Here is a 22704-nt window from a genome sequence, read left to right as displayed (position 1 = left end):
GTAGCACTCTAGAAACCACAGAATTATAGTTTCTTGTACATCATTTTGGAAATTTTATATGCACAAACAAACATATAATAAAAATGCATATTATTTTAACCAAATGAGATGGGCCTCACATACGCTTTGACGCTCTGCTTTTTGACTTACAGCCTGGAGCTCCTCTCAGGTGACCACGCTCAGACCTGCCACCACCTTTCCAATTGCTATCAGGTGTTGCACAATAGGGATTTACTGAGCGTCACCGAGGTTCCAGGGTTTTCCTATCAAGGACAATGCTGCAGCGAACATTCTTAACCACCACCTTTGTGTGCTTGTGTGAGCACAGCCCTCGGACGAGCTCCCAGCAGGCGGACAGGTGAGTCGAGGGACTCAAACGCAATTTATTTTGAGCTTCCTTGTGGTACCTCGAGTTTATCCCTGGATCAGTCTTGTCCTACTGTTTTAATTTGTTGAGGACTTTTTGCTAATTCTACTTTCTAGTTTCTTATCTATAATTTGATCAGCTTGTCACATATGTCCTCATCTATGTTACAGGTGAAAATCCTGAATAGGACCAAACAGAGCACAGAAACATGGGACATGCCATCAGAGACCTCCCTCTGCTTTACGAGAACTGCTTTGAGGGGTCAAGAAGTCTGTGACTGTGCTGTGACCAGCATGACATAAGGCCTTCACCTCCGGGACCCCAATGCCTGGCGTGAACTGGCCTTTGCTGAGGTCCTCTCAGACCTCGGAGCTGCCGCCTGCCAGCTGCTGCCCACCCTTCCTCCTCGGAGCCCCCGTCTACGCCAAGGCCTGGTGCCCTCTCCCCAGTCTGAGGAGAGAGACCCAACGGCCCAGCTCCCTCTTCTGGCTGATGCCTGGGGAACACAGACAAGGAGGCTTAGGGACGGGAGCACCAATCCTGGCACAGCAGCCCCATGCTGCCCCTGTCTGGTGCTGAGGGCTGGGGCAGCCATTCCTCTTACAAGCCTGGACAGTGGGGGCTGTGCTGCCAGGCCTTTAGCTCAACTGCAGGAGGCTGAGCAAGCCAGGGGCTCCCCAAGAAGTCTGAGGCGGAAGAACAAGTACAGAGTTTGGGTCAGGCAGGCCTGTGTTAGATCTCACTAACGGTGGGAACTTAAACAAGCGTCTGCCACCTTTTCTGAGCCTCAGCGTCCTCAGCATAAAACGGAGACAGTAAGAGAACCTACCTCACAGGGATGTTGGGAGGATTCAGCCAATTCCTGTGTGTAAAGCATTTCACGTAATGCCTGGTCCTGGGCGGGGTGGCATGATCGGGGGAGGGCCGAGCCACGAACCAGGCCCAGCAGACCAGGGGTCCGGGTGACTCATACATGCTGAGGAGCCAAGAGCCCCATTCATCAGCAGCCATGGTCGGCTCTCAATAAATTAGTATTATTATTATTCCTAAGGGTGTGGGGGCAGGGAGGCCCTTTAGTCAGTTTGGAGCGTTCCCATGAATCAGCTTTTATGGGGATGATCCAAATAGACGCTACAGCCTGACCCTTGGGGCAATATCGCACCTGCCACCTAACTGTCCCCATGGCTGTTTCTATGGCATTTCTTTTAGTGGGAAAGACACAGGGACCAGATTGAAAGTTCTTGTCTGAAGCTGGGCCTAGTTCTAAGCTGAGCAGGAGGTGCCCTGTCTCACTGGAAAAGGCTGATCAAAAGAGGGGCCTGAGCCTAGCTGACAGGCTCTGAGGGAGGAGCGAGCCCTATTTCATACAGACCCTTAGTCCTAAGGGAGGCAGAGGGTATTTCAGGTGACAAGCAGGGTTTTGGTGACTTTACCTGAGGCCTGTTGCTTTTACATGCATCATCCAAATGCTTGTGCCACAGTATTGCATGAAACCGGGAGCCAGTCTGGAACTTGTAAACATTGCCTGACGGGTAGAGAAACCGCTGGTTAAGAAGAGGGTCACTCGGGAGGGTGTGCCTGTGACTGTGGCGTGAAGGTAAACGTGATCACGGTAACTCAATGAAGGGAGGTCAGGGGCAGCCCAAGGCAACCTTGGGGCTTGCAGAGGAGGAGCCCCCGGCACTCCCAGGCTGTCTCTTTGGACCAGGGCTCTGAACTATTTTTTGGGCCATGGTGCCTTTGGCTCTGGTGAAGCCTGTAGACTCTTCTCAGAATAATGTTTTCAAATGCATAAAATAAAATATAAAGGAAATCAATAATACTGAAATACAGTTATCAAACTACTAAAAAGCAAATGAGTGATGTGGTTCTACATGTGCTTTTCTTTTTGAGGAAGATTAGCCCTGACCTCACATCCGCCACCAATCTTCCTCTTTTTGCTGAGGAAGATTGTCCCTGAGCTAACACCTGTGCCCATTTTCCTCTACTTTATATGTGGACGCCTGCCACAGCATGGCTTGCCAAGTGATGCGTAGGTCTGCACCCGGAATCCGAACTGGCGAACCCCTGGCTGCTGTAGCAGAGTGCACGAACTTAACTGCCGCCCCGCCAGGCCAGCCCCGCACGTGCTTTCCATTAACGCACTAATAACAAGACCTAGGGGGCAGCTCTGCTACTGTACTGCTATTCAAAGAGATGAGCACGAATGACACATCCGAGATACCAGGACGTCTGTGGTTTCCCTTGCAGATAAAAATCACAGACATTGCGAACATTCTAGTAGTTTAATACTTATCATTAAAGAAGTTAGAGGTCAAGGAAAACAAAGACATAATTTTTTCCCACCCAAGTTCAGAGACCCTTGAATTCTATCCAAGGCCCCTGGCCACCTGCTGTGTCACATTTCCCTCTGCCTGACAGTGCTTTCCTCTGGACCAAGGCCCAAGAGTGGTCTGTGGTCCCATGGCCACAAGGTCTTTAAGTCAAGCTTGTGTAGGCCCAGCCTTTTCTTCCTAAGGAAACCACCTCAAATCTGGGCCAAGAGCCTCGAGGAAGAAACTCAAATGGTGATCAGACTGAGGACACGTTATGACGTGTGTAGCTGATGTGGGTTCAGTCACTCAGACGGAGAGCAGAGAACATGGCTCCTCTTGTCTCCGTTCCCTGGGCTCCTTGAGGCTCCTGTTTCTTCACTTCCCAGCTAACATTAGAACCCTGACAGTCAAGATGTGCTCTCTCGACCAGCAGCAGCATCTGCATTACCCGGGAGCTTGTTAGAAATGCAGCATCTTGGTCTCCACTCCAGATGTATTGAATCCAAAGCTGGAGTTTAACAAGAGCCCCAAGTGATCTGCACGTACACAAACCCTGAACCAGACCTGCCTGTGAAGGGGTGAAGGTGCCTGGAGACCTTACAGCCCCGCCGAGCTTGCCTGGAGAGAACCCAAGACCCAGGCAACTGGGGGTTTTGTCATGCGACATGGGCTACCAAGGAGACTAGCATGGCCTATTCTGAATGTCACTGCAGACAGGGGTCCTGGACCAGACGGCGTTCAGAGCTTTTTCTTTCCAGCACGGTCATGGGGTAAGGATAGAACCAGGGGGGACTGGCAGACAACTGGGCAAGTTAAAGATGGGGCTTTTGTAAAAGGGTTCTTCTCTGATTTGGCCTTGGACCAGGACCCTGCCAGAGTCTCGTGGCACAGGTAATGTCAGGGCATCCCTGAAATCTCCCAAGACCCTTTCAGCCACATGGTCTCTGCCTCATCCAGGACTAGGTTATTGATTCCAAGACCCTCAGGCTGTGGCTCCAGGGGTGATGGCACCAGTAGCTGTAGGTGAGGCCACAGAAAGGACTCCTGCAGCCACGTGCCATGCACACCACTCAGTGGACACACCGACCAGGATCTAAGCAGCTTTTTGGACCACTGAGGGGACCCTGTGAACATCAGAACCTAGAGCAAAGGGAAAGCAGCGGCCTCAAAAGTTCTACTATTTCAAAACCCACATTTAGCAGAGGAGGAAACAGGGCTGAGAGAAGCAGCAGCACCGGCTCCAGGCCCGTGGCCTACCTTTGTCGGGGTTGTTCAGCTGGAAGATATCTGGGTGCTCAGGGTCGTCAGGCAGCTGCACCATCCAGCCCACGATGGAGACCTTTTTGCCCGGTGTGGATTTATACTGGAGAGGAATCAGAGCACAGCTGGGGGGCCCATGCCCTCCACTCCTCAAGGAAGGCCGACGTGTGCCCCGCCACCGCCTTCCCCACCCCCACGTGCTCCCCTGCAGTTCACACCAGATGCCGTCCAGCACCCACAGTCCTTTCAGGGGCTTACGTGTTTCCGGTCTGTGCCACGCAAGGACTTGGCTCCATAATACAGGAGGGTGGATCCTGAGAGTATGACCCAGTACCTGGTCCACGAGGACAGCTACAGAGGAAGGGGAGGCAGAGTGACAAGACTGCACATGGTGGGGTGCAGTCTCCCCGCTGCCTGATTACAGACGCCGCCACGCGGGTGGAAGGGTGCCCCCACCTTGCCATCAGTGCCGGCGCAGGCTTCCTCTCCTCCCCCGCTCCACCTCCCTTCTCAGGGCCCCTCCACCCAGGGCTGAGAGCAGGGAGCCTCTCCTCATCAGTGCCTCTGAGTTCATCCACCCGAAGCCCCACCTCCCCTCTCCGCTCCTGTACTCAGAGCCTTTCCTCTTTCCACCTTGTCTATGGCAGTGCCAAGGCCCAATTTTTACATGTTCAGGTGACCTGGGCCCAAGAATGTCCTGGGGAAAAACATTTTTAAAACATAGACATGCTACACCACAGCCTAGAAGAACTGTAACGTCTGCGATGGGTTGCTCTGGCTGAGATGGAAGGGCAAGGCTTTTGAAGCGCTTATAGCTAGAAGGGGGAACAGCCCACAGGGCCAAGCTGCTTAGTTTCAGCTTCTCCAGGGCGACGGGTGGAATTCCCTGTTCGGGGCTCTGCTCCTTGGTTCGGGGAAAGTCACCTCAGTGGGCCTTTTGGTTCTGCAGGAAGGAAGAGGGTTGAGCGCACAGGAGCAGACTGCTCTGCATCACAATCTGCAAGGCCCCTCTTCCCAGGTGGGGCCGTGTCGCCGGGGGTGGTGATAGCTGTGCCTTTCAGACCTTTTTGACAACACCCACAGGTGTGTACAACACACATATATGCATATGTATGTCGAACTGAAAGAAGCTTCATGAAACAATACTTACCTTTACTATGTGAAAGGAACTCCGACATTTTCCAGTCTGTTCGATTTTATTCTACTCAAAAATATGGGGCATGAGCCATGGAACTGATTTCACTCCTCTCTACTGGGCCCACCGGCATTTGAGAAAATGCTGCTCTTAGCATACTCTCTCATGCTGGCCTCAGACTGCCTGGGGCCTGGACTCTGGATGCAGGAGAGAGGCAGGCAGGTCTGTGCACCAGGCCAGATATAGGGCCCCATGTCACAGGATGCTTTGGGACACTTTGAGCCCAAGGGACCGAGTGTGGTCCAGGGCTGGGGTGAAGACTCTCCTTGTTACCCACGAACCACCTGGCACCTGAAGACAGGGGAGCGTCTGGCACCTGGGCTGGGGGGCTGGCATCTTCACGGTGGGCGTTGATAGGAGGGGCATCTCCAGTGGCTCTGTGGGTAGTGGACAGGGGCGGGGAGGGGCCAGAGCAGGAGAGGAAGGGCAGAGCGGCACAAGCAGAAGATGCCTGGAGATGCAGCTCACAGGTGGGTTTGCTGGCAGCCTGCGGAGGCCGCTCCGGGGAAATCACAGTGAGGCCTTTGCAAGGGGCTGAGGCCCTGCTGTGGGTGGGGGTCATGGAGCCAGCGACATCTGGGTCCAGCACAAGTGACTCGGGGACTAGTGGTGGAGCCTGAAGGTCCCCCTGATCCCTTGTCCCTGTCCTCTCCACCACTTGTTTTATGATGCTGGTGGAAGGAGAGAGGGAATCTGCATCTGGGAATTCCGTGCAGGCTGACCTTCTCAGGGGCAGTGTCCACCCTAACTCCCAGGGTCTCCGGGCTTCCACCTGCAGACCCTGTTCACTGCATGCGCACTGTGTGCACTGCTGCACACATGATATTCTTGCCAAATCCTGTAGGACACAGGCACTATTTTATCCCAATTCCAAATGTGGAAACTGAGGCCTTTGCCCACTTGGTGGCACAGCCAGGGCCTGAACCCTGGGTGGCTGGTCTCTGGGGCCCAGGCCCCTCACTGATGCCCAGGCCTCTTCTGGATGGACGTGCGTCTGCACTCACCGCAGGCTTCCGTCCCTCCTTGAGCAGAGTCTTCCTTCTCAGAGGCCCCTCCATGGTGGGCACTGCTGCTGAGCTCCCCAGCGTACAGATGCACGGGCCGGTGGGGCTGAGGGGAGACCACTGGTCAGATACTGCCCTGGAGGAGCTGACGTCGGCACCCTCTCACTCTCTGGGGCCCACGAGTCCCCCACTGCCAAGTCTACAATGCTGCCACAGGCCACAGGACTCAACAGTGCAGTGGCAAGGCCAGGGAGGCCCGAGGACACAGAGAGCATTGAAGGAAGGTGGCTCTGGGCTCACCCACAGCTGAGAACTTTTGCCTCTCTCGTCTTTCCGAGCGCTGCAACACTCTAGCCTTGGTGACCAGGTTCCCTGTAACCCAGGCCTCTGGCAGCACCCTCACCCTATGCTGACCTCTGCTGTGGCCTCCTCCTGGCTGCTCCCCTGGGCTCCCGCCTGTGGGCTTCCTCTCCACCTGGGGAGCTTGGGGCCCAGGCAGCCCCTCCTTCTTGTGTTGGCAGGAGTCTTGGAGGAGCAGTGAGGCAGGGGAGAGGCTGGGTGGAGTGAGAAGGGGCAGCGGGCCCACACACCGCCTCACCCTGCACCTTTTCCTCAGGGCTCCGCTCACCCTCTGCCATGGGGATTCAGGCGCCACCTGGAGGTGAAGACGTCCAAGTGCAGCACCAGCCCAGCCCTCTCTCCCGAGCTCCAGCCCTGCACGCAGGAGCTTCTGCTCACTGGATAGGCACCTCCCTCGAGCTGGCAGCGCCTGTCCCTCAAGAAACTCTTCCTCCACAGCCCAGTGAACAGCACCACCATCCACCTGGCTGCTTGAGCCAGAAACCTGGGAGTTTTCTTCTCTTACCCCTCTGCCCCTGCAACTTAATCAACACCAAGGATGCATTGATCCTATGTCCTAAATCTGCCTGACTGTCCCTCTCAGCCATCCCACTCCCCCCCACCTTAGGCCAGAGCTTGATCTTCCCTTGAATGACTGTCTGATGCCCTCCCCTCCCCTGCATCCACTCTTGCCTTCCTCGAGTGCTCTCTCCACACTGTGGCCAGGATGACCTGGTCATGTCCCCATCCTTCCCCCTACCCATCCAACTCCTCAGTACTTTTGAGACTACCATCCTTACCCACTGCTGGACATGGCTCCCTCCCACCTCTCCAGCCTCACTTTGCACCCCTCTCCCCTCTCTCATTTCCTGCAACTCTGCCTTTCCTTCACTCATGGAGTCATCCTGCTCTTCCGGCCTCAGGGCCCTGGGGGCTGTCCCTTGGCTGGGGCACCCCTACTGCCTGTATGCCTCCCCTCCCTGTGTTCGGTTAGTCCCTATCATTCTTCCAGGGAAGCCTTCCCTGTTCTCCCCTTCCAGGGCACCCCACCTCCTCTCTGGGACCACGGGCATCTGTGACTTTCTGTTCCGTTTCTGTCTCTCCTGTAGCAGCAGCCTCACGGATTGTAGCAGAGGCTGTGTCCGCCTCGTTCGCAGCCTCTAGCACAGTGCTTAGCATCCAACAAGCACCCTATAGCTATTTGCTGAATGACTGAACACACAAATAAACAAATACCTGTAGACACAGCTCCGGGTTCTGGGAGAATTCCGAACTGGAACCCGCCAATTGGGCCCCAGCGTGGCATAGAGACGTCCCCTGCTTCAGAGGAAAAGGGTTGAGTTTTAGCAACAGTGTGGAAAGACCAGAAACTCCAAAGGAGACAAGAGCATCTCAGACTGTGGTCACTAGCTCAGGAAGCCCCAACCCCAGCTCTACCCCCAAGCCTCCTCGGTCACACTGCAAGCACATCTGGGGCACAGCTGGAGATGCCAGGTCAGTGAGCACAACATCCCAGAGCCTCCATCTGGGCAAGTCCCCAAGTCTCTGGGTAATTATTTCCTTAACTTTTTAACTAAATGTTTACCCTTCTTCTAGTGTCAAGGGGATGACTAAAATCTGGGCACACCCACTTACCCCAATGTGAGGCTGAGATGTTTAATAGAAAATGCAGTACAGCCCAAATATTCCATGGTAAATCCAATTAAAAGTGCACACACAGACACAGGATTGTGGGCAGCCTTGCACCTCAGGCCCGGGGGGGCAGATGCAGCATCACCATTCACCAGGGCACAAGTGAATTCCTCTGTTTGCTTTGCCGTCTCCACCGACAGTCTCCTCTGCTGGCCCCAGGTGGTCCCCTGCAAACCTGCTCTGCGACCTGCTGCTGCGTCCGAGAGCTGTGCTCCAGGATCTCTCGTGGGCTGCCCATCTGGCTTCTCTCTCACCTGCAGTTCCCCAGCAGTGAGCTTTCCAGGGCAAGGTGGGCCTTCCAGGGTAAGCAGGAAGCTTAACCTATTTGGAGGGAAGCTTCCATCTCTCTCTCTCTTCTCTTTATCCTTTCTTCTCTTAGGAGAATGACTTCCTCTGTCCACTTGGTCCTCAACCTTCTCTCCACCCCTGCAGCATGGTCCATCCCTGGGCTATAGCTTACTTTGCCCATTGGCCAAACAATGCTGTAACCCAATTTACAAAGCCAGATGAGGTTCAGACTTCCTTTTCAAATATTACCTCTGTTCTCCACTGCCAGTCCTAGGTTGCTGAATATTGCCCTATGGCAATGGACACCTGTGGGTGATGTGGGGACGTCCTCCTTTATAGCAGCAGTGCATCAAACCATAACTGAGCTCAGGTTCCTCCATGAGGGGACTGCCTGACCCTCCATCCTCCACTCAAGAAGAAACTGTTGTTGATGGCCGTCTTAGGTCTGTTGTCCAGGGGCTCAAGTTCAGGGCTGGTGGGAGTGTGGTGGCAATCTAGGCAATCTAGGTGGACTGCTCCGGGATCCCACACCTTCTGCCCATCAGTTACTCCTCTTTAGGTGATAAAAAGCCGCAGCCTGTGCTTGGCCCCCCAAGTCATCGAATGCGACAGGTCTTGGACCTTTCCCCATCACACCCCCATGGCAGATGAAGGTCACAGGCTGATCCCACCCCTACCCCCACCATGAGCTGTGACACAGATGAGGCCGTGGCATGCCCAGCTCCCAGCCCACAGGCCAGATTGCCCTCTCCCTCTTCCATTCAGAAAGAGGCTTGCGATGCAGTGATTAAACATGACACGCTACAGATAACGATGAACCTGCTCTAATGAATGAAAAGCTTCAGTACTTTCACCATTACTGGCAACACCCGGGGAGCACCTCGCGCCATGCGTGTTCAGCAGGCTGCTCACAGGGATCACTAACAGCCGGCCTCCAGGGTCGCTTTCCTCCCCAGCCAGAACCGGGGATTTCTTATGAGTCAGGGCAGGGTCTGAGAGTGAACTTTCCTGCGGTCACATCCCGCATGCCCAGAGGACGTCTCCTTGTTTGGTCTGGACTCCGGCTCTGAGCCGCCGCCTGTCTGGAGTTGGAGTTCGGGTTGGAGCCTCCCTCCCCAGAGCTGGATCCTCTGGCCCCTTCTCCACCTTTCTTCTCAAGAGTCTTGTTCCCCTGGGATCCCAGGAAAATGTGTGATGGGTGGGCCGTCCACAATTACTAGTAGCTCCACGAACAGGGCAATGCAGTCAGTGCTGCCACCTTTTCTCCATCATCTCTCCCCTTTGTGAGATTGTCTGTGGCTGCATGCTTAACAGATGTCTGGCAGGACTGACGCTTGTTGATGGAAAGCTTTAAATCAGCATTTTCCAACCAGTCTAGCCTTTTCAGCAGTCTTTCCTCATGTTCTTCCTAAAGGAGTGGGGTGCTCCCAAGTGCATGGGCTGTGGGGGTGTGCATGGACACCAAGGTCACTGGGCAGCTCAGGGAAGAGTTAGTAGTGACCAAGTGCTCATATGCGCTGGGCCTTTGCACTCCTTCTCTCACTGGAGCTCTAAGCACCATTATCCTCCCCAGAATGGGGAAACTGAGGCTCAGGGATGTGAAGACACCTGACCGAGGCATGAGCCTAGTAAGCTAGGATTTCAACCCAGGTCTGTTTGACTCTATAGCCCGAGCTCCTCCAACACCTCTCAGGGTTGGGGAGAGGCTGAGGAGTCGCATGTGGCTTATGTGTCACATGTGCCTCCTATGGAGTCTGGCACAGGGACTGGGTCCATGTTTGGGGCCAGCATCGTGTGGGTGGCCTCCTGGCATTCTGCTCTCAGAAGCACCACTGTTGTCGGTTTCTGCCGCAGCTCACACTGAATGGGCTTTGTCAGTGTCTGTGAGACTGGATGGCCACAAAATTCTTAGGCCTGGATCTCCTGGGGTGGGGCTACCTCCCAGGTCTCTGATCCTTGGCTTCCTGATGGAGTATTCTCCTGGTGGTTTTGGCTGCCTGGCACTTAGGAGCAGTTGCCATTTCTCAACTGCTGACTATGAGACAACTAAGTGCTTTCACACGCCATTCCTCCCAACTCTGTGAGGGGCACTGTTCTCACTCTCTTAGATGAGGAAACTGAGGCTCAAGGAGGTGAAGCCACCTGTCCCACCCCACTGGCCCGTCATTAGGGAGGGAGATGCAAGTACCCACAAAGGGCGGCTTGCTTTCCCATGTGAGTGGAGGGTCCAAGTCAGTCAAGCTGCTCCAGGTGGGGGAACTCAGAGCCTGCTCCCCCTGGAGCTTGGGGGGTGACACTGGCCTTGAAGGATAGTATAATGGTGACTTTTCCCCGAGGCCAGCTTTTAGGGGGAAAGAGTCAGGGTTGTAGTGGCCAGCCTTTCCTCTCAAGGTAAGCCCTACAGGGCTGGAGGAGGTGGGGCGGCTCTGGCTGGGCCCGGGCAGGCTAGCATCAGCACAGAGGGGCAGGATCTTCAGCCACCAGAACCAGACAATCTGATCACTTCCCTGATTTCAATGTTCAGGGTCAGAAAATGCAAAATAAACAGGCAGTGGTATCTGGTAAATTCCAGAAATCATGTGATTTCTCTGACTGACACGGGAACTCCTACTCCAGAACCACAGACACTTTTCCAAGCCTCTTGCTGGGAACATGTGGCTCAACAGAATGTAACCCAGGAAGGCCATTTCACTGTTCAGGGATGGGTCCTGGAGGGTGGCAGGGAGGAGGGTGGCAGCAGGCAATCCTCCTCATGGGAAGTCTGATCTGGAGAAGATGTAGGCTGGCAACCAAGAACACCTCAGTCCCAAGGGTGTGCAAGAAGAAGAAGAAGAAGATGATGATGATGATGATGATGATGATGGAGATGATGATGATGGAGATGATGATGATGGAGATGATGATGATGGAGATGATGATGATGATTATGGGGATGAAATGAAGAAGAGGAAGAGGAGGATGGCATGAAGGGGATGATGGGATGATGGGGATGAAGGGGATAACGGATGCTGGGCAATGTGCTAAGCAGTACTTCTTCATTATCTTGTTTAATCCCACAACACTGTGAGGCAGGCGCCATTCTTATTTCCACCTTATAGATAAGGAATCTGAGGCTTGGGGAGGGGGAGTAACTTGCCCAAGGTCACAACACTACAGAGAAGAAGACTGGGTTGTGCTGTTGGGGTGGAAGCAGCCAGGGTCCTGCTTGGGCCAACTGCAACAGGAGAATTCAGCCTACCCAAGGCGGGTCTGAAGGGCATCTCCCCCTCAATAGTTCTCTAGGCACACATTAGGTGCTAGGTATCTTGGGGGTGAAACTGCATACAGCCCTAAGTCTCTGTTGCTGGACTAGGAAAGTGGGGAGCAGGGAGAGGTCTTGGATAATAATTACATTGAGGCCTCAGTAATCTTGTCTTAGCAGAAGCAGGGACTTCTCAATTCTTCCATCTCAAGTGCTGTGCATCAGCAGTGTCCGCCTGCACCAGCAAAGCCCTGATGGGAAGCCAGGGCTTGGTCTTGGCCGCTTCCTGATAATGCGCCCTCATTTGCAGGCAGGAAGCTGCCACCCTGAGTTCTGCTGGGGCTGGGAAGTCTCTTCCAGCAGCACTTGTTAAAGGACTTTTCCTGCCTGTGCTTCACTCATTCTTCTCTGGGCAAGGTCCCTGATCCACTGAGTGGTCCCCAGGAGCCATATTTGTTCTGAATGTTTAGCTGAGTGGACAGAACAACACCTGATCCAAGCCAGGTCAATCAGATTTTCCCTTCTGGCAAGTAGGAACCAGATTTGAGAGATTGAAAGTCAGGCTCTGCGGGCCGGGTGAAGCTATAAAACGTAAACCTGGGAGCTGTGAGGTGTCCATCTTCCCCTCTGTGAGCTGAGAAGTCTAGAAATCTGGTCTGCAGAGAGAGAGGGGAGTATGGCCGATATACACAGAGAAGGATGGACACAAGACAGCAGGAGACTCCTCCCCACTTCCTAGGACCTGACTCAGAGGGTTTGTAGTATTGGACAGAGAGGCTGTGAGCAGAGATTTCTCAGCTACCTGTGAAGCTGCAGCAGCTAGTGGGCAGGCCTAACCCTTGTCCACTGGGGCCCAAGGTCAGGGTCAAGCAAAAGATCCAGGGACCACTGCCTACTGTTCTCTCTCAGAGGGGCCTGAACTCCTGGTGGAGCCTCACTTGCTAGGCTTCAGTGTCTGTTGCGGGGAGCAAGGCAAGAGACGTTTCCTTTAGGGGAAACCAAAATCAGAAGCTTGGCACATCATTCAACTGGGCTGCCACTCGAGGCAGAGGCAGAAGGGAGGCACAGAGCAGGATGGGCTGGGGAAACAGACTGAGGAGTGGGCAGGGCAAGGACACGAGCCTGGGGGGTTCCTGGGCCTCAGCCATGGGAGGCAGGGCAACCAGGCCCTCTGAGAGAGTCACCCTGAAAACAGTCACTCTCGGGGCTGTACTTCAGTTAAAGCGGACCCCTCACCTCCAGGCTCGCTTCCAGAGCTTCACCTCCCTCTCCTGAAATGCTGCAGAGTTTGGGGCTCAGAGGCACCCTTACACCCTGGCAAACTCGGGGAATCTGCCAGAGTCCTCTGATCTTCCCAAGGAAGGAAAGGAGTGTCTTTAAAAACTCTGATTCGGGGCTAGCAGGCTTGGGGCTCTGCTGCCACGACTCCACTTTCCTGGAGTCTCCCTAAGGATGTTGGAAGACACCTCCAGCTAAAAAGAATACGGCAAGCTCATACAAGGCAGAAATTGCATCATCCACCCTCGACACCCTAGAGAAGCTGCAAGTTGACTGTCTGCAGAGCCCTCTTAACGGGGCCCTCTCCTGGCTCTGTGTCAGCGTCATCCTGGAGCCAACCAGGGCTGGTGGACGCTTGCCTTCATGTGGCCCACCCATCCCGTGATGACTGAACTGCCATAGGGGGAATTCCCTCTTTGCTCCACCCAGCTTTAGACCCCTCGACTACCTGCTTGCTGGCAAGAGGTACCTACTGCCTGAAACTCACAAAAATCCCAAAGCAAGTTTCCCCAGTGGAGCCACTTCACCCATGTGCTGCGTATTTCCCGTGAGCATCCTGACTGTAGATGAGGAACCTGAGGCTCGGAGTGGTTGAGAGACATGCCCAAGGTCACCGAGAGAGTGAGCATCCTGACTTCAGGCCCCTCCCAGCGCTGCTGGCAGTGTCCGGAAGCCAGACCATGGCCTTTCCCCGCAGAGGCACACGAAGAACTTCAGAGGCAGGACATGTCACGGAGCCCAGCGCTCCTGCAGTGACGCTTAGAGACGTCAAGCATTCCTGGGCCACCTCTCCCATCCTGGTACGTGGCTCAGGCCTGGCAGCCTCCTCAGGGCCCTCTGCGGTCCTCTTCACCAATGTTCTTGGACTTCTGCTTAACCATTGCCTCTACCAGAAGCCACCAAACTTGGGTCACCCTGTCGGACATCCCCATTACCTGCTGCTCGTCTTCTTCATGAGCAACATGAAGGACCTGGCATCACTGATTTAATCTGTCTCCCGACTTGACTGTGAGCTGTGACTGCTGCATCCCTCCCCCTCTCTGGGAAGGAAGGACAGGGGCTGTCACACTTTCCTCTCCCTCCCCCACTCTCTCCCCACAGAGGGGCTTCCTCCAAGGACCACTCTGCCTCCTAGTCTTTCCACCACCGGTATTTTGGGCCTGTCTCTGATGTCTGTCATGTGAGAATGCCCTTCCACACAGACGGGTGACGCCACACTAGAGAAGATGGATGGCCGAGTGTTTTTAATGAACTTGGTGACGTACTTTCATATTTCACCTCTTAAAAACTGATCAGTAAACATTTCTGATTATATCTTCTTTAAAAGAGTGATATGTTAATTTTTTTCTGGGTGTAAAAGAAACATTTACCCACTGTGGAAAATTTGGAGAATACAGAAAAAAAAATTAAGAAAAGAAACTCACTCAATAACCCTACAACTCAGAGATAATCAAGATGAAAGATATTATCTATCTTCATACATACACATATGTTCACCTCTATCATCCATTTTGTTCCTCTACCACAAAACCTCGTTTAAACTTTTTAACTCTTAGACTAATATTCTTGTTCTCACTTTAGTGCCAAATCAGGCATGAAGAAGCACCTGTCACCCCTTACTGATGGGCCTGCCTGAAATATTCCCTTCTTCCTCTGACTCCTGAGGAGCCTGAGGTTTGCTCGAAGGTCTGTGTGCGGAGTCTGTAGTCCCTACCTTCTGTCAACTAAGGCCACGTTGAAAATGCCCTTTCAGGGCTGCCTTCCTGCCCTTCCGCAGAAAGCGAGTGTGACGCAGGGCTCTCCTGCTTTTGTCCCCACTCCCAGGATACTGAGGCAAGAAAGCCGCAGGCTGGGACATGAGGTAGAGTCCTAAGAGAGGAGGACCCCTAGCCCCTCCCCAGTGACTCTGGCCTCTGGTTCTCGAGGGCCCTGACCCAGGACCACCACTTTGCTCTCCCTCTGGGCCCTGAAGATAGGAGAAGGTCTTTAGGGCGGCCTGGGGGCTGGGAACCGACCAACACCTCCCTGGGTCTGGCTGCTTCAGGGCTCCAGTCTGTTCCTCCCACTCCCTGCCCTGCCCCCACCCCAACACAGCCCGCAGGCCCTGTGACCTTGCTGAGGCTGAGATGGATGAGGGGCAGGAGGCTAAGAGCAGCAGCAGAAGGTCCTCTTTGCTCCCTGAGTGCTCACTCCACAGTCCCAGCAAGAACAGGGGTTGGTGGCCACGCCACCCCTCCACCGGACTCACTCCCACAGAGAGCAGTGCGGTGGGTGCCTAGGACTGTGTGGGCTCCAATGTGGGCGCTCCTGAAGGCTGGCCACTTCAGGGAAGCACTGGACACAGCCTGAGCTCTGCCTCCCACCCAAGGTCCGCCTTCAGGCCACTTCAGGCACTGAAACGTGCATGTGTATAAACTCAGGGAAGGCAAACTTGCAGGGCAGAGCCAAAGGATCCCACCCTCAGCTGGACAACAGGAACCCTCCTACCTGCCTGGTCACAACGGCATAAAGGGTGATTAAGATGTGCTCTCAGACCAACAAAGGGGCGTGTGCTGGTGATGGGGATCACGGGCCTGCAGCCTCCCTGCCCTTCTGGCTGGTGTCTGGCTCCATTTTTATTCCTGGCCTGGGCCAAGCTTGTCACCAGGGCCAGGGGTGCTGGTTGGCAAGTCAATAGAAGGTTGTGGCCCCTAAGTTTCAGGGCTGTGGGACAAGATGCTGCCCCCACCCTAGTCTGGGAACTGGAGAAGCCAGGATCTCTCTCTCACACCTCCTTCCTCTGGGCGGGGCCCAGCAGCTGCTGGGGTCTGCGCCCTTGGCTCTGGTTCCGAGGCCACCATCTGCCCATGCAGGTGTAAAGATGCAGAGAGAGCTGCGTTCTCAGAGCATCTGCCAGGAACGGCAGGCGGGGTCTCCAAGAGGGGAGGCACCTTTTTGCTGAAAAGTGTTTTGGAGGCTCTTTTGGGGCAGATGCTGGCCTGCAGGTCTAGGCAGGGTGATGCCTGGCTTCCAGAGAAGAGGGAGTCTGCCCCCTTTATAGAACAGGAGCAGTGTCACCTGGGGGAGGCCTAGGGATGGAAGGAGGACCCAGTGGGGCTGAGCATTGGGTGGGTGAAGGTTAGGAATAAGGAGGCCCAGGTGGCCATGTGAACTGTGGTCACTGGACTGTGAGAGAAGGTCAACCTTTAACCAAGATTTTCAAAGTGTGTGAGGCACATCCTCCCTCCAACTCTCCCACGGGCCCTCAGGAAAGTCTAGAATGCTCACATGCTTTTGAGGGAATGGGTTCTTTCTGGTGGACGTGAAAAGAGGCTAATGCAGGATGGAAATGGAGACTGGGGCCGGGCCACAGGAGCTGGAGGCCAAGGGGCAGCTGACATCTGGATCTGGAGGACTGCCTTGGGTCTCAGAAGGGACTGGAGGGGACATCCTAGCCCCACTGGCATCTTCCGAAACAGGTGGTCTCCTGCTCCCCTCAGCAGGGAGGTGCTGGACCAGGAGCTAGGCCCCAAGAGAATGGGAAAGAGGACCTTCTCCCTGAAGGACCACTCTGAATGCCGCCGGAGGCAGGGCTGGGCCTCTGCAGAGGCGAGCCGGCTGGGAGGGCAGCGCTTGCAGGAGATCCCGCTCGAAAAGCATGTGCGATAGACACTCAGATGGACCGTGAATCTACTGCTAACTCTAAGTGCAGGAGAGAAAAGAGAAATGCTACATCGGACAGTGTTCAGCACGGAATTAGTACAGCACCGTCTCCCCGGGCAGGAATTCTCTCACCGCCTTCCCTCCTGGCGGCTCTGACCTCGGTTGCGGGTGCTGCGCAGGAACCGTATCTGCTACCCTCGGTGACTGAGCGCGGTGTCTGGCAGGGACAGTTGCTTAACAGCTACTGAATGAATGAATGAATGAATGAGGGAATGAGGGAATGAGGGAATGAAAGGATGAATGAGCCAATGAATAGGTCCAGGTCTGGATGGTATTCAGGATCTTGGCACTGGGCCTGCATTTCCACTCAACGTCCCCTCACTGGCCTTTGGCCAGGGGACATGTTGGCTTCCTGTAAGCCCCCTTCCTCAGGGTGCCCCCGGGAGTCCCCTGACTGGGGCTGAGAAAAGTCAACCTTTTGCCGATCAGATCTGGAGTCTGTCTGTCCATGGTGCCTGTCTGGTTCTCACCCCACTGCTGGGGCAGCCCCAGAGCGAGAGCACTGGTGCCCATTTGCCTGAGCTCTCCAAATGAGAACAGAGCAAATGGCCCTCCAGGAGTCCTGGGGTGGGGACAGAGGGAAGAGCCTCCGAGGGCCCATGGCATTGCTCCTCCCCCTCTCCAGCTCTCTATCCAGGGTTTCATAAGGACGGACAGACAGACTGACCAACGTGGGGCCAGGCCCTGCAGCTGTCACTGCGGCCCTCTGGACATGGCCTGGAGCACAGGGGTGAGGAGGGAGGCTTGGTGGTCAGGAGGATGTGGATTTGGGTCAGCTCTGCCCCACCAGATGAGTGTGAAGCAGGACAAGTCACTTCACCTCTCTGAGCCTTGCTGTCCACGTGGGGACACAGCAAATAGCCACTGTGTAGCAGTGTTTGAGGATGTGGTGAGACCAAGACCGTGCCTGGCCCACAGGACTGCTTGACAAAGACCGCCTCTCACCTGTGATGTCCCTCTACCCTGTGAGGACTGCTGGGCAGGATTTACCTCTCCTTTGGCCATTTTATGAGCATGGGGACTGAGGAGACAGGAGGCTTGGGCACTGGAGGAGTGTGTGTTTGTGTGTGTGTGTGCATGCACACATGTGTGAGGTGTGCATATATGTGAGAGGTATGTGTATGCATGCATGTGTGTGAATGCACACGTGTGTAATTATGTGTTCCACATGTGTGGGAGAGTGTGTGAGTGTATGTGTGAGTGTGTATGCACACATGAATGTGTGTGCGCACGTGTGTGAGATTGTTTAAGTATGTGTGAAAGTGTGTAGTGTGTGTCCATGTGAGTGTGTATGACAACTGTGTGAGCGTGCGAGTGTGTGCCTGTCTGTGCCCACAGGCCCCTGCGTGCTGGTGGAGTGGCTACTCTGAAGGACAAACCTCCTCTCTGGGACATCCTATCCCTGGATTTCTCCCTGCCCCCTCAGACGTGGACTCATCACGATGCCCTCCACCTCTGGCAGCACCATGGCCTGAGGGCCCGGTTCACAGAGTCCCTGTTTGCCCCGAGCCCCTGTGCCCGGCACAGAGGAAGCGCCATGGAGTAGGTGCAGTGGCTGAATTCCTGGGCGGGAGGCCTGACTCCCAGGGCAGATGTGCTCGCCACAGGAAGCCAAACCCCGGGCCAGGGATCCACTTCATTGTCACCAGTGCACAGCAGGGCCTGAGGCCGTGTGGGTGCAACACCCTCAGACCCCACCAGGCGGAGCCACATGCCTATCTCCAGGCAAGGCCCATTCTCAGGCTTCTGGTTCCAAGAAGCCCTATTTCAGACCAAATCTGTCCCAGGTCTCCTCAGCAGCTCCGCCTGAGAAGAGGGGCTGGCCTCAGGCTCCTGGGCTAGCTCTGGACCAGACGATGAGTGGGGCTGCTCAGAGCACAGGGCTGGGACCCCCGGCCCCACATCCATCCTGCTCTTCCTTCTAGGTGGCCCTGCCCCTGGGCCAAGGTGATCTGAGGAGCCACAGAGCAGCCTTACCAGGCCAGCGGGGTGGGGCGGGTGGGGGGGGGCTGGTCCCTGCCCAGAACTGTCTCCAGCTCCCACAGGCCCTGAGCACATCCACTGGGAGGGAGGCCGAGCTGAGGCCACACTCACCTTTCCAGCCCTGAAGACATCTCTTCACTAAACTCTGAGCTCTCACTACTGCCTGGAAAAGGAACACAGATCAATGAGCGTGGTGGGCGGCCTCGCAGAAGAGAGGCCAACCCCAGAGAGGCCTATTCTCCTGGGTCATGGGGCCCAGGCCCCTGAGCTCCACAGAAGTGATAGAGAAACAGCTTCCTGACCCTGTGGGTATCCGTGTGACTCGGGTTTCTGCTGCTGCTATTTCTGACTCTGCCCTAAGTCAGTCGAAAGAACCATCCTGTCCCACTGTTCCCACGTGGGTCCTCCACTTGCTTCCCACTGTTCCCCTGAAGGCTGCAGCTGCCTGTCCACTGGCCCACTGGGGTCTGGGTCCTTAGGCCTCTGTCTTGGCCTGGTCTGGCTCCACCACTGTCTCCCTTCTGGCCCAAGTGAAACCATTGCTTAACAGGCCTCACCTGGTGAGGACAGAAGCCAAATGAGCACTTCTTCTCCCAAGGGTCAGGGCTTGACTGGACACTGGTCACAGAGCAGCTGCCTCACATTAGGCAGAAGCCTCGAGGGAGGGCCTCTTCACTCCCCTGGCCAGTGTACACACAGAGAGGGGCTCGACCCTCCCCAGGGCCTGCCCCTCGGGGGCTGACTGGGATGCCCTCCTTCTCAGGGGCTCTCCAAGGCCTGGCTCTGGCCACAAGGACAGCAGAGAGATTTCCTCCTGTCACTTCACGCTGTCTTTGTACTCTCCCTCAGAACTCAGAGGCACCTCGGGCCAGTGCTCTTTGCCTGGGCCGCCTGCTGGCACCAAGGCTGGGCAGTGGGAAGGGGGAAGGAGGAGGCCTTAGGCCCCTGGGAGTTACAGGGTGCAGAGGACCAGTTCAGCCCCAAACCAGCCACATGAACACATGGCAACCTGCTCCTGGGCCCTCAGCTCCAAACAGAAAAACATCTGTGCTTCCCGAGTAGAGGAGCTGAGAACCAAGCCGCCTGGTGATCGCCCGCCTGGACACCAGACAGCACTGCGTCTGACTCAGTTTTCTGTCTCAGGAATCGCGAGGCCTGGGCTCAGGCGCAGCTCAGAAAGTTTCCTGGATGTAGAACAGCTCCTCCGCTGCCCAGCTGAATGCTCCTGGGCCAGCATTTCTCAGACTGGTTCCAGAAGCCCATCCCACAGGACGCTCCAAGGAGAAAGGTTCCCTGACCAGACACTGTGGGAACCCGTGGACTCCACTGCCCTCTTGGAGACCCGTAATGCCCATCGGCACACTGACGTCTCTGAGAAGAGACCTGCTTACCTGGCTTAACCCAGCCTTTCCCGAACACGCTGCCCCCAAACTCTTCTCCCGAGGCACACCAGGAACCACGGGCCGCACTGTCCTGAGCTGTCGCACACCGCTGACTGGGTCCAAATAGGAGAACCGCCTCCCAGGACAGAAGGCAGACATGGACCTTGCTTGTCACAGACTCTCTGGGAGTGGGAGACAGCTGCCCCCTGGAGTGACACTGCTTCAGAGACTGGCCTCATTTCACAGGGACGTGGGACATGAGATTCCTGCCCATTTTTCCTGTCCCTACCACCTACTTCCTTCCAGTTCTCAGGGGCCCTCCACCCCAAAGTCCTCACCAGATCAAACACCCAGCCTGGCAATTGTCTAAGCCACCACCAGCCCCGAGAGGGCTCCCTGTTAAGGGAAGCAGACAGACACACAGACACACAAACTACAGACGCACAGGCTTGTTGAAAGGGCACAGCCAGCACAGAGTATACCTGTCTGATAGCAGTAACAACAGGGGACCTGGGCACTGCAGGGGGATGGACCTGTGACCAGAGCTCAATGCGTCGTCAGCTCTGACTTCAACCTCTGCCCATCCCAGCCACAGCAGCTCAGTTTCTGTCCTTTCCATTGACATAAGCACCATTTCTGGCTGAAACTCAGACATGCAATTTCATCCTTGAAGATCAAGTTTCCATCCTCCCTAATTCTGGCCTCTCAGTGTGAAGATAAGCACAGAAGTGAGGACCCGGTGGCCCACCCAGCTGCTGTCCCCGGGCAGCTTCCCCTGCTCTTGCACACTGGGACTTGTGGCACCCCCAGGGACAGAAGCCCCATGGGGGCAGCAGCCAGGCTTTGGCAGTGGCCGACAATGACAGCAGGTCTCAGGCACCTGTCTGGCTGCTCCCTCCACCTGCCTGCCACACTCAAGGCTACCAGCAGAATGAGGACAAACCCAGGGCACTTCGTGAAGCCCTGGAGGTCAGGAGCAAAGGCCTCCCTGGCTCTAGTGACTCTTGCAGGGAGCCCTTTCTGCAGGGGACGAGGGGCCACCGGGCACTGCACAGTGACAGAGACAGACATGGAGCACACGCCAGGCTGTGGCCCGCCCGCTGTCATGTGCAGGCTGAGACGCTTACCTAGGGAGAGTCCATTGGTGACGGCAGAGGAGGAGGTGAGGGCGAGGCCCCTGCGGGGGCTGCGGGACTCTAGGACACTGTCGTCCAGCAGGTGCCTCGCTTTCTCCGATGGGAATGTCGCACTTTTACTCTCAACTACACTCAACTGACACATCATACTGGAAGACGGAAAGGAAGAGAGAAAGCAAAGCTCCTTATCTATGGAGTGACCATGGTTACACCTGCCCTGGGGGCTTGAGCAGATGGCGCAGCTGCAGGAAACAGGCCTCCACACAGAACCATGCTACAAGTCCAGGCGATGCCCTGTCTCACAGTGTCACCTGGGCAAGTCACATCCTTTCTCTGAGCCTCAGTTTCTCCATCTGCCAAATGGAGACTAATAATACTTGCCCTGCCTGTCTCCAAGGATGATTATGAGGCTCTAGTGAGCAGATGGTGCTTGTGAGCAATGGGGCCACATAAGTGGAGGGGCACTGTGACCCTGCGATCAGCACATCTGGTGCTGGTGTCACACGCCCCTGGTCCAAATCCTGGCTCCAACCTCACTACATCGCAAGGTACTTCACCCCGTTGAACCTCACTGGACTCATTCTTACAATGCAGACGTGTAACACAGCACCTACCTTGGAGGCCTGGAGGGGCCCAAGGAGACACAGTCGGCCCTCCACATCCGTGGTTCCGCATCCGCGGATTCAACCCAACCACGGATTCAACCAACCGCTAATGGGAAGGCCTCTGATGGTTGCATCTGTACTGAGCATGTACAGACTTTTTTCCTTGTCATTATCCCCTAAACAATACAGTATAACAACTATTTACATTGTATTAGGTATTATAAGTAATCTAGAGATGATTTAAAGTATATGGGAGGATGTGTGTAGGTTATATGCAAATACTGCCCCATTTTATATAAGGGACTTGCACATCTGCAGATTTCGGGGGGGGGGTGTGGGGGGGTGGTCCTGGAACCAATCCTTGCCAGTTACCAGGGACAACTGTAATGCTCCACAGGAATGTAGGTTGAGGTTGAGGCTGGCTGAGGTTTATGTCTTAGTGAAGGAAGGAAGGAAGGAAGAGAGGGAGGGAGGAAGGGGAGGAGGAAGATGGGAAGAAGGAAGGAAGGAAGAGATGAAGGAACAGAGGGAGGCAGGGAGGAAGGGATGGAGCCAACTCTTAGGAGCCTGTGCCAACACCCTGGGGACACGAGCATGGCTGCCCCCAGTGATGCCAGGACCACGCATGTCCCCTGGCTGTCAGCCCCAGAGGGCTGGGTGAACCAGCGGCGGGTTCACACTCCACAGGCTTTCTGCAGCAATTGGCAGGCAGAGACTCTGAGCCCCACCACTAGCAGGCGCCACGAGACACCTAGTGCTGCCCTGGATGACAGTCATGGTGTCTACTGGACTCTGGGATTTTCCATAAAGGAGGCACTAATTGAACCTGGGAGCAAGCTTTCTGGAATCCCACTATTGCTTCCCTGTCCTTGCCTGCATGCTTCCTCCATCGGCTACTGAGCCAGCAAGATCATCAC

The 22704-nt window shown here is 55.3% G+C and overlaps 1 protein-coding gene across 50 annotated transcripts in view; it reads right to left on the bottom strand.

Moving 5' to 3' along the window:
• RALGPS1 (Ral GEF with PH domain and SH3 binding motif 1) overlaps positions 1-22704 on the bottom strand; it is a 309544-nt gene that overhangs the window by 6667 nt on the left and 280173 nt on the right. For 11 of the 50 annotated variants that reach the window (XM_023628900.2, XM_070250762.1, XM_023628894.2 and 8 more), the window contains 7 exons: positions 21174-21331; positions 18776-18827; positions 7717-7800; positions 6142-6247; positions 4201-4293; positions 3940-4045; positions 496-1892 (listed from right to left, as the gene is read on the bottom strand). In XM_023628900.2, the coding sequence (XP_023484668.1) occupies positions 1693-1892; positions 3940-4045; positions 4201-4293; positions 6142-6247; positions 7717-7800; positions 18776-18827; positions 21174-21331 (799 nt within the window). In that variant the 3' untranslated portion in view covers positions 496-1692. Of the gene's footprint in view, positions 1-495; positions 1893-3939; positions 4046-4200; positions 4294-6141; positions 6248-7716; positions 7801-18775; positions 18828-21173; positions 21332-22704 lie in introns of those variants that run through there. The other 39 variants (XM_070250754.1, XM_023628903.2, XM_023628902.2 and 36 more) reach the window with 8 other exon arrangements.

This window comes from Equus caballus, chromosome 25 (assembly GCF_041296265.1).
Source record: "Equus caballus isolate H_3958 breed thoroughbred chromosome 25, TB-T2T, whole genome shotgun sequence".
NCBI classification, from domain to species: domain Eukaryota; kingdom Metazoa; phylum Chordata; class Mammalia; order Perissodactyla; family Equidae; genus Equus; species Equus caballus.
This window is presented reverse-complemented; position numbering and strand designations above follow the sequence as displayed.